At 39.8% G+C, this 12,151-nt stretch overlaps 1 protein-coding gene across 1 annotated transcript in view; it reads right to left on the reverse strand.

The window, feature by feature from the left end:
- LOC144685064 (activating molecule in BECN1-regulated autophagy protein 1-like) overlaps positions 1-12,151 on the reverse strand; it is a 400,294-nt gene that overhangs the window by 350,437 nt on the left and 37,706 nt on the right. The window contains exon 7 of the mRNA XM_078549599.1: positions 9,248-9,314. Within this exon, the coding sequence (XP_078405725.1) occupies positions 9,248-9,314 (67 nt within the window). The remainder of the gene's footprint in view (positions 1-9,247; positions 9,315-12,151) is intronic.

Genomic DNA, 12,151 nt, shown 5'->3' on the forward strand with positions numbered 1-12,151 from the left:
TAATTTAGGGTAAGATGGAGGAATGAAGGGGTCACGTGGCCTCTTCTGAATTCTGTCCGACAACAAGCTTGGGTGGCTTGGTTGTTAAAAATTTGGAGGGAGGGGGTGGGGGTGGGGGCAGCAGCGGCGAAGGTCGTCTTATTGGGAAGAAGGTGCAAGATAGTTACACCTATAAACTATGACCCAAACAGCTGTGCTGATGGTGAACAGACTGTTCGTCTCCAAGTCCCAGGGAAGTGTTAAGAATGTCAGGTTTTGATTGATTGTGCCCCATATCAGGTTTTGTAAACAGTTATACTTTCATGTGTCTATTTAATTCCAAGATAGAATGGAGTTGAGAGTTCTCAAGAATAGCTAATTATCATTTCTACTTGGATACAAGGCCCCATGTGATTCACATTACCATGGAGATGGGCTTTTGAGGGGGAAAGGGTCCATAGGGAGTTATTGACAGACCAGGTTACAGGTTTTCCTAAAAATATCATTGAATCTCACAGACAGAGTCAGTCTGCAAGAATCAGAGAGATAGAGGCAGCAAGTCTCCATTGTTCACCACGCAAAATGTGGGTGGTAGCTCACTCACAGATTGAAGAGACAAAGATCGTGCGAAGTTGAAGATTCGCCTAGATTTGGCTAGAGGGAGGGATCTCAGAGGTAACCCACACTGTGAATGCCAGTTCAGGGATTAGAAGTTATCCAGCTGAAAAAAGAAAAAGAATCATTTTTGACTGGTTCCTGGATTAAGTGTCTACCTAAGGAACAGTAGAGGGAGATTTTTGGTCTTTTGAAATGTTAAATGGGGGATCTTTTCTTAGTTTAGCATACAAGTTGCAAACTGAAATAGTGTTTAGTCAATGTTACTTTAACTTTGTTCATTAAAATGAAAGTCTTAAAACTTGAAATCTTACCATATGATTATTTTGGTCATTCTGGTCAGTCATTCACTGGAAGTTCAAATTTATTTTTTAAGCTATCGGACTCTATGTGGATCATAACAAATGATTTTCAATAAAACAAATTTGAGCCAGAGCACGCATGGATATTTTCAACTTGGGAGAGACTCCACATTACCAACTAAGGTAGCAACATTAAGCTGTAATATTATCCTGATATATTTTTGGTAAAAAAACAAAAATAGTTGGAATACAAAAGTCAAAGCAAACAGGAAAACTTGAGACATGTTTTGTGAGAATGAAATTTTTGTTACATTTTCTCAAGTATTTCCAATTCTGAGAATCTTACCCCCATCGCCCCACTTGTGTGTGCTTCTATCTCAAGTCTACCCTCACATTTACGGTCTCCTGCTCTAGTGCTTCATTCCTCTCCACTCTCCGCCCCCCTCCCCACCTCCACCATGTCTCTTCCTATCAGCTCTTTCCATTTTCTTTCATCTTTTCTTTCTTGCATTCATAAGGATCAAACAAACAGTACACATTAGGAAAACAATTCAACCAATCTTGATCACTTCTCCACAAAAACTATTATTCCACCATCACAACATTCAACTGTGTTGAACTATGAGTTTTTGCCTCCACTATTATTACAAATATTAGTTACCCTTGGCATAACGTTCTTCCTGTCAATTCTAAATTTACCATTTATAAGATTTAACACACTCCTTTTAACCTATATTTATAATTTAATAAAAATGGTGCTCCAATTTAAATTGTTATTCGATTTAAGATCTTTTATACATCATTCTAAATTAAAGGCATGCGAGGTGAATAAGAACCCAACATTTCGAATCCAGACTTGGATGTTGGGGATCAGCCTCATTGCCATTCACTACATCACTTACAGTGCTCAACGATTCACACTTCCCTGTCGTTTTAAGCAAGCCTATCAGTTTTTCCCCCAATGTTGAACACATTGCACTTCTGTATTCATTTCATCTGCTGTAATTCAAACCATCTGAAAATGTTGCTTAGGTCCTCAATTGCTTGAACTTGGAACCTCTTCTCTCCATTTCCCCCTGCTCCATTCTTGCTTTTGTTTTTTTCTCTCTCTCACCTTTTTTTGCCAACTACAAGTTGGCATGTTGAGGCAATAGCATTCATTAGAGGAACTTGGCTAATTAAAATGATTTCACATCACATTGCATGTAAATGAGAAAAAGGTGGGGGGGGGGGGGCAGTGGGGAAGTAGATCCTATAGGGATACGTGAAGGAACAGTGCAGGAGCTGGAAGAGAAGCCATTGCAGGTGATTCTCCAGCTACAACTGGATAAATAAGAATGGAACCAGACATTGAAGGCAGATGGCGTGGTCAACCATGTCAAAAGACTACCGATTGGTCAAGGAGGACAAGGAAGAACAGTTTACCTTTGTCACGGTTACTCAGGATGTTATACGCGACTTTGATAACAACCATTTTGCTACAGCACAGAAGTGGAAACCAGATTGGGGTGATTCAAACATGGAGTTCTGGTGAAGGTGAGCATGGATTTGAGGAAAGGGAGGTTGGAAATAGAGTGGTAGTTTGCAAGGAGGGGGGGCTCGAGGGTTTTTTTTGCGGAAAGGGGTGTTAATGGGAGTTTTGAAGGAGAGGAAACAGTATCCGAGAATAATCGTTAACATTATCAGCTAACATGGGAGCCAGGAAAGGAAGTTAGCTGGTCAGCAGTTTAGCAGGAATAGAGTCAAGGGAGAAAGAGTTGGGTCTCATCTACATATGAACTCAGAGAGGGCATGAGGGGTGAAAGATCTTTCTCTAGATTCTCTCCTAAGTTTGAAACTAGGCAAGGGGGAAATCTTAGAAAGTTTAGTCTGCAGAGTAGGGCAACGGAAGAAAACAGATGTAGCTAGTGGGATGGTCAATCTTAGTTACAGTCAGCCATAAGCTCCTCACATCTAAAGACAGAGGTAAGTGAGGAGACAGGGCAGAAGTGTTTAAGAAGACTTCGTCGTAGAGAAAAAGAAGCTGGGCTTATCTTTGCCTTGCAGGATGATCCTATAATAATGTGCAGTTTTTGCAGGCAACAGCAGGACCTGATATTGCTTTAAGTGGTCCAGCCAGATGTAGCAGTGAATAGCTAATTAGCTACTATAAATGTTCAAGTCTGTGTCCCTTAAACTTAATAGAGCAGAGTTAAGGACCAAATTAGGGAAATGGCCAGAGTGAGAGAGAATATCAACACAGGAATTTGAGTACGCCTCAGAGCCCCTCAAACCTATTCCACCATTTTATTAGATCATGGCTGAAATGCAACCCAACTCCATATGGGGCTTTTGCCCCATGTCCTTTAATACCTTCGGTTAACAAAAATCTATCTTAGAAATAAATTAGTTGATCTACTATTAATTGTCTTTTGCAGAAGCAAGTTCCAAACTTCTACTACTCTCTTCACATAGAAGTGTTTCTTAATTTCACTCCTGAACGATGTGGCTGCAATTTTCATACCATGTCCTCTTGTCTTAGACTCTCCAACCAGACAATCTGTCCCCTCTCTGTTCCCTATACTATCTTGAAAATTTCAAACAAATTGCCTCTTAACCTTCTAAATGAGAGGGAATACAATCCTAGTTTCTATAATCACTCCTCGTAATTTAAGGGATCATTCTGGTAAATCACGCTGCATTAGCCCCAAGGCCAATCTATCCTTCCTTTGGCGTAGTGCTTAGAACTGCTCCAGCTGTGGTCTAACCAGGATTCTGTATAGCTATTGCATGACTTCAACCCCATGTATTGTAGTCCTCTAGGTGCACAGGACAGCACTCCATTCGCCTTTTTGAGTCGAGTTCAACAATTTCCAACCGCAACCTTGGTCCCCATTTTGTTTCCTTCTTTGCTTATTTTCTGTGCCTGTTCATGACATTTTAATGATCTATATAATAGGAACACCAAATCTCTTCGGATTTTCACTTCTAGCTTTTGACCATTTAGAAAGTATAGCATTCTATCAATTTTAGGTCCAAAGTAGATGACCTCACATTTGCCTAAACCGAAATCCATTTGTCACATTCATTTAATGGTTTTCATGAGGACTAGGGCATTAACGGTAGAGCTGAGGGCGTGGATGAGCACATTGACAGCTGCAGAAATGTCAGAATGAAATGCCAAAGGCTACACAGTTATAAGTGAATGGGAAGGACATATTAGGAAGTAGAAATAAAAACAAAAAATGCTGGAAATATTCAGTAGGTCAGGCAGCATCTGTGAGAGAGAAACAGAGTTAACATTTCAGGTCAATGACCTTTCATCAGAACTGGGAAAAGTTAGAAAAGCAATAGGTTTTGAGCAAGTGAAAAGGAGGAGGAGAAAGATCAAAAGGTCTGTGATCTGGTGGACAACAGAAGAAATTAAACGACTGAAGGGTAGGTGATGCAAAGCCAAAGGGAGTGGTAATGGCACTAGTAAGGAAACAGAGAAATGTCTTCCACCCTCCAGCTTCTGCATTCAACAAATCATTCCCTGCCACCTCCAGCATGATGCCATCAAACACATCTACCCCTCTCTTTTCAATATTCCGAAGTCATCACTCCCTCAGCAACATGCTGTCCTACTCCTCAATCAACCCCAACAAACCCTCCCTTCTCCATGTAAGTGCAGGAGATGCAATATCTGCCCTTTTATCTTCCTCCTCACTATCCAAGGACCCAAATGCTACTTTCAGGTGAAATAGTGAACTACATATACTTTTCTGAATTTAGTATACCATATTCACTGCACACATTGCAATCTGCCCCATAATGGGAAGTCAAAATGCAAGTTGGGTTACTGCTTTGCAAAATACCTCTGTTCTGTCCACAAGTGGGACCCTCAGCTTCCAGTCTTTTTAATTCTCCACCTTGCTCTCATCCTGACCTCTGTCCTTGGCCTACTACAGTTTTCCAATAAATCTCAACACAAGCTCAAGGAACAGCACCTTTGGATTAGGCACTTTACAGCCTCCCAGATTTAACATTTGAGTTCAACAATTTCAGACCATAACCTTTGCCCTCATTTTGTTTCCTCTTTCTTTGCAGGTTTTGGTTTTACCGTCTTGTTTTTCCTGTACTTTTTTCCCCCTTTCGGGCAGGAGCTGTTCATCATTCTGCCATTCACATTTCCCCCAGACAGATATTGTTTTTTGTGGATGTGGAGTAATACAAGGGAGTAATCAAAGATGGCCTTATCTGTGATTGATACGATGGGAGTAGCAAGGCTATGTGAGATGCCTAGATTAAGAGATGGCCAAAAATATAGATTCAAAAAATTATTTAAAAGAAAAAAAGGATTTACCTAAGAATTATTCAGCAAAGGTTATGCAATAATAGAACACTCAGATCGAACTACATTACATTTAATTTGTGAATCTCAAGGCCCAAATGAAAATCTGCCATGCTTACCACGATCACAAGCAAGTGTGCAGCAAATGTCATAAAAAGCTAATCAAATATAGCAAACTAGTTAGGCTGGTTTAATTTTAATAATTACAGTTTTGATTTCAACTTGCCATCTCCCAATGGTACACAAGAAAGCTATAATGCCCTTGCAATTTCATGCTTCGAAATTTATAATGCAATAAAAACATCTCAAGTATTCAATACTTAATAGTAGTATCAGGTTCACTCTCCAGCAAACTCAACATCCACACACATCAAAACAAAGTGCATTCAAATATTAATCTTCGAAGGGCTGTGTTCAGAGAAAAAACATATGCACCAAGTACTGTAGCGTTAACTGCATGATTCTATTAATTATTTTCTATCATTTTTACGTTCAATTCATTATAATCTATCAAGCCTTGAAAAAAATTATTTCAAACGTAAGCAAGTCATAAAAATTCTTCACCATCAAGAGGCAATTTGTTTGTAAACTAATGATTAGAATTAATACAAGTTCACCTCCTGTGGCATCCATGGGTATATTTAAAATTTTCTCTCTCTCTCCAAAGGTCAAACACTTTACCAAGTGGCATTCTTGGAGACATAGTAGTGTCCAGCTTGTTTCCCATTACTTATCATTGTCAGTGGGTCTTTCCTTCTATCTCCTCCACAATCTTCACGTATGGATCTTGCACATGGTTCTTAAGTGATGTCCTCAATCTCCGACCTTTACAAAATCAGTGTATGCAGCAAGATGATAACCAATAGGGAATGAAATGGACCCCAGGAATAGGTGAGAAATTAATGTTGATGAGCTGCTGCATTATGCACCAGAAAAGGAAACTTGGCAAAGGTAGGGCTGGGAGAAAGTTTTCGGTGGGGGGAGGGAGGGGGGGGCTGTCGGCAGTGTACGTATTGCAGTGATGGTGGATGCATAGTTTGACACATGCAATGTAAGATGCTGGCATAAAAACAACAGTTTTCCAATTGTAACAGGCGACAAAGTGCTTGGGACACCTAAATCTTGAAAAAGGTGAAGATCCGATGGGTCAGTATCCAATACCTAGCAAAGGATGACTAAAAAAAGAGGGCGAAACTGCAGTAGGAGAGAAAGCTAGCAAGAAATATAAAACCTTCTGCAAGTATATAAAAAAGGAAGAGAGCAGCTACAGTGAATGTTGGTCCCTTAGAGGATGAGAATAGGGAATTAATAATGGAACAAGGAAATGGCAGAGACTTTGAACAAGTGTTTTTCATATGTCTTCAGAATAGAAGACACAGAAAGCATCCCAAGAATAATAGAAAATCAAGAGGCAAAAGTAAGGGAGGAATTTAAAACAAACCAGGATCACTAGTAATAAAATTAACGGGGCCAAAGACTGACAAGTCCCCTGGAGCTGATGTCTGCATCCTAGGGTCTTAAAAGGAAGTGGCTGCAGAGATAGTAGATGTATTGGTTGTAATCTTTCAAAATTTCCTAGATTCTGGAAATGTACTAACAGATTGGAAAACGGCAATGTAACACCACTATTCAAGAAAAGGAGACAGAAAGCAGGAAGCCATAGGCCGACTAGTCTAACATCTATCATTGGGGAAAATGCAAGAATCCATTATTAAGGAGGTAAAAAATAATGATACAATCAAACAGAGTCAACAAGGTTTTGTGAAAGGGAAACTTTGATTGACAAATTTATTCGAGTTAGTTGAGGATGTAAGAAGCAGGATGGATAAAAGGGGAAACCACTAGATGTGGTGTATTTGGATTTCCAGAAAGAATTCAATAAGCCGCCACATAAAAGATGACAACACAAGGTAAGAGCACATGGGGGTGATATATTAGCAGGGATAAAAGATTGGCCAACAGACCGGAAACAGAATCTGGGTAAACGGGTCATTTTCAGCTTGGCAAACTCGTGGAATAGCACCGGGATCAGTGCTGGAACTTCAACTATTTACAATTTATATTAATGACTTGGAAGAAGCCAAATTTGAAGGTGATACAAAAATAGGTAGGAAAGCAAGTTATGAGAAGGATACAAATAATCTGCAAAGGGATATACAGTAGTGAAGTAAAGCGAGTAGGCAAAAAATTGGCAGGTGGAATATTATGTGGGAAAATGCAAGGTTGTCCACGTTGACAGGAAGGATAGACAAGCAGAATATTACTTAAATGGAAAGACTGAAGAGTGATGCCCTTGTACATGAATCACCAAAAGTTAACATGCAGGCACAATAAGTAATTAGGAAGGCAAATGGAATGTTGGCCTTCATTGCAAGAGGGAGAGAGTATAAAAGGAAGTCTTCCTCCAGCTGCACAGGGCATTGCTGAGATCACATCTGGAGTACTATGTGCAGTTCGAGTCTCCTTACTTGAGGGTGGGGGGATATACTTGCATTGGAAGCAGTTCAGAGAAGGTCACTAGGCTGATTCCTGGGATGAAGGGGTTGTCTAATAAGGAAACATTGAGCAGCTGAGCCGATATTCATTGAGGTTTAGAGGGATGAGAGGTGATCTTATTGAAACATGTGATTCTGAAAGGATTTGACAGGGTAGATGGTGGATGTTCCCCCTTGTGGGAGAAGTTAGAATAAGGGAACACAGCTAAAAATAAGGTGTCTCCTGTTCAAGATGAAGCTGAGGAGAAATTTCTTCTTTCAGAGGGCCTTTAGTGTTTGGAATTCTCTACCTGAGTGAGCAGTAGAGGCTGGGTCACTGAATACATTCAAGACTCAGTTTAAAAGATTTTTGATTGACAAGGAGCGTTATGGGGGACAGGCAAGAAAGTGGAGTCAAGGCCACAATCAGATTAGCCATGATCTTACTGAATAGCAGAGCAGGCTCCTCCTGCTCTTATTTCTTACCATCTTAGCAAATGAAATAAGCTTTGAGAAAAGCATAGGAAATGGCTTTTTGGCCAGATATCAGAGGGCCTTCTGCATCTATGAACCATGTCCCAGAGTATGTGTGTGCCTTAGCAGCAGAGTAAAGTGAGGAAAATTCTATCACTGATAAATGTCTGGTGAATTAGCAGAAATTAGCTTACAGCTGCATCTTTGATTCCAAAATATTCTCATTTAGACTCTAGTGAGAACTGTCAAATGCTTCTGTTACCTTCATTACCAATCCTGTTGCATTGAAAATTAACAAATCTGTTGTTACGTACCCTTCATAAACCCCTACTGACAGAATTATTACTTCATCATGCTAAATGCTCCTACTTCTGGAAGAACTGCTTCTTCCTAATAGATTCCAGTAGTCTTGCCTCCTCCCCGTGGATGCAAAGCCAATACCTGTAAATTCTCAGGCTCATGCTTTTGAGAAGTTTGAAAGATTGGAATCATCAATAATTTTCCAGCCTTCGGACACCATTCCAGCACCCACTGAGCTTCACAAAATTTCCAATATTATATCTCTTACTTTATTTTCATATTGGGTGCCATGTAGGTCAAGAGCATTAACAATCTCAAAAAGCACCCGTTTTCTTTTCTCTCTTGCACATCAACATATTAACTAGTTTTATTTAATTATCTTTACACTATTATCCATTTTTTCCATCCATTTGTCTCCCTCTCCTGACCGCAGTGATTTATTGAGTTACGGCTCTGTACATTGAATACATCCTCCTGTGCAACACTACCACCATTCTTCGTGCATGAACCTACACATTGAGTTTTAACAGGCTATTCAACAGTGAATCTTTATTGTCCTCTCCCAATAACCACACATGAACAATTCCACCATGGGTTGCTAAAGTAGTGTCCAAAGGTGTAAACACCGGCTAATTATCTAGCTCACTGATGTCAAGGCTAACTGTAGCACAGTAGCTGTGGCTGAGATCAACTATATCCAGAAAGTTCAGTGATTGAACCCAGATCTGCATGCTGCCAAATCTCTCCCAGAGAACCCAAAAGACTAATAATATACAAAGCCAGAAAATCACCTGCTGGTTTGAAGGATTGACAATTGCAGTCAAGAGGTTGTGTCCCAGTGAATCAAATCTTACGAGTCTGCAAAACAAAAACAATATCATTGACCTAATGTAATGTACATCTAATGGGCAGAGACAGAAATTGAGGAAACTAGTAGTGATATAGATGAAACTGTTCTTCTGAAATCAGCTTTCAATAAATACTGAAGAAAAACATGTCAGCAAAATGAAGAAAAATACTTAACACACCAAGAAGTTCCACTGCAAGAAATCTAGAAAAACATTTGTATTCACAGGCAATTATCTAGCACAAGCTAGGACAGAGTAAAACTCAACCTTCCAAAACAATCACTTGCTTAATTGTAGGTTTATAAAAGCAATTGAAAGACATTTATATTTCCCCCATTCATAGAATTACAGAATAAAATCATAGAATGGTTACAGCACAGAAGGTCATTCTCTAAAAGAGCAATTTAACTAGTCTCCTGCCCCTGTCCCATAACCTTGTAATTTTATTCCTTTTAGGTGCTTATCCAACTCCCTGTTGAAAGCCACAATTAAATCTGCCTCCATCACCCACTCACTGTGTAAAATATTCTCTCATATCACTTTTGGTTCTTTTACCCATTTTATATCAGTATCCTCTGGTTCTTGAACCTTTTATTAATCGAACAGTTTCTTTGCCTACTCTGTGAAGGCACCTCATGATTTGAACAGCTCTATTAAATCGCCTCTCGATCTTCTTTTCTCTAAGGAGAACAACACTAATTTCTCCAATCTATCTTCATAATTGGAGTCTCGCATACCTGGAACCATCTTCCCTGCACCCTCCTGAAAGCCTTCACATCTTTCCTAAAGTGTTGCGCCCAGATTGGACACAACATTGCAGCTGAGGACAATTAGTGTTCGAGAAAAGTCCATCATAACATCCTTGCTATTATACGCTATGCCTCTATTGAAAAAGCCCAGGATCCTACATGCCTTTTTCTCCACCTTCTCAACAGGCGGGAGAATGGGGTTGAGAAACTTATCAGCCATGATTGAATAGTGGAGCAGACTCGATGGGCCGAATGGCCTAATTTCTGCTCCTATGTCTTATGGTCTTATAACATGCCCTCCCACTTTGAATGATTTGCTCACGCATACCCACAGGTCTTTTGGTTCCTGTGCCCTCTTTAGAACTGTACCATTTAATTTATATTGCTTTTCCTCGTTCTTCCTACCAAAATGTACCACTTCATACTTGCAGCGTTAAATTTCATCTGCCACATGTCCACCCATTCCATCAGCCTGTCAATGAGAGGTTTATTACTATCCTCCTCACAATTCACAATACTCCAAAGTTTTGTGTCATCTGAAATTGTGCCCTGTACACCCAAGTCTAAGCCATTAATATAAATCAAGAAAGGCAGCAGTTCTAATACCAAGATCTGGGGCATTCTATGGTATACCTTCCTCCAGCCTGAAAAACAACAGCTGACCCCTACTCTGTTTCAGCTAACTTTGTATCCAAGCTGCCACTGTCCCTTTTATTCAGCGGGCTTCAACTTTGCTGGCAAGCCTATTAGGTGGCACTTTAATCAACACCTTTTGGAAGTTCATGTACATCACATCAACCTTTATGAACCCTCACTATTACCTCATCAAAAAACTCAATCAAGTTATTGGAACACTATTTGCCTTTAACAATTCCATGCTGGCTTTCTTTAAATAATCCACACTTGTCCAAGTAAGTGTTAATTTTGTCCAAAATTATCATATCTAAAACTTTTCCACCAGTGAGGTTAAACTTGCTGGTCTATTAACCATTAGTGCCACATCTCACATTTCAAGCTTGTAATTTACACTACAATTGACAGAATTTTTTACTGTGGGTTCACACACTTAAGGAACTAGGCCAAGGCATCTTAACAGGTAGTCAAGAAGGGAAACAATCTCAAATGACAGAATGTTATTTTATGCTATGCAACATCAAGACTGCTCAATATGGTGGTTGTCAAATTGTGTTTTTAATTACAGGAATGCTGGTGATGTCAGATTTATAAGAAAACATTAAATCATTGACCTTACCATTAAAAGTGAATATTAAATTGCATAGTTAAGCTACTTCATCCTTCTTTTAAAAGCCCAGGATACAGAGGATGTTTTCACTGTAGGAAATAGGCTGAAGGAACCTCTTGTGGGATAACTGGGAGGGTGGTACTGAAGTTTCAAAGGGTCGTGGCACTTGAGGGGGATTCAAGTAGCAGGGAGAACAGAAAGAGGAATGATGGGAAGATATTCAGCTGGAAAGCGTGGTGTATTGGAGATGAGGGTAGAGGCTGAAAGGCAGGTGGAATGCCCTGCTAGTTACAGGAATACCAAGAGGGAAGGTGTGGACTGACACATACCTTGGAGGTACAACTGGGGAGGTTTCAGGAGTATGCAAGCAGCCATGCCATCTACCTTGTAGAATGCCAGAGTAAAGTGGAAAGAATAGGTAAGTTCAATTGTCTAAGTCAGGTCCTGTTCTTGCCCGATATCTGCATATGTGTACTTCCCAGCAGAACTCATTGCTTGGCTATTAGGAGCAGAAACAAACTAAATTTTTCATAAGGTGTTGGCTTAGACAAAAAGAGACATGGCAGGAGGAAGTAATGAAGTGATTTTTAAATCAGGGGAAAATACACAACTAGGACTTCATTCACATACAGGATGCAAACATTGATTTTGATGTGAATAATACACTGATCATAAGCAATCAACTGCACAAAGTTTGTAAAAGAACCACAGCCACCATTTATTTGTTACATAATTATCCTGCAAAGCAGTGTTAACTCCCAGTAAAAATCCAGTATTGGAACAAAGGATGCCAATTATATTCTCTCTCTTCTAGATGGAACAGAACTAAAGATTTGAGCACTGGCATCCAATTCC

Source organism: Cetorhinus maximus, chromosome 9, assembly GCF_964194155.1.
Source record: "Cetorhinus maximus chromosome 9, sCetMax3.hap1.1, whole genome shotgun sequence".
Classification (NCBI taxonomy): domain Eukaryota; kingdom Metazoa; phylum Chordata; class Chondrichthyes; order Lamniformes; family Cetorhinidae; genus Cetorhinus; species Cetorhinus maximus.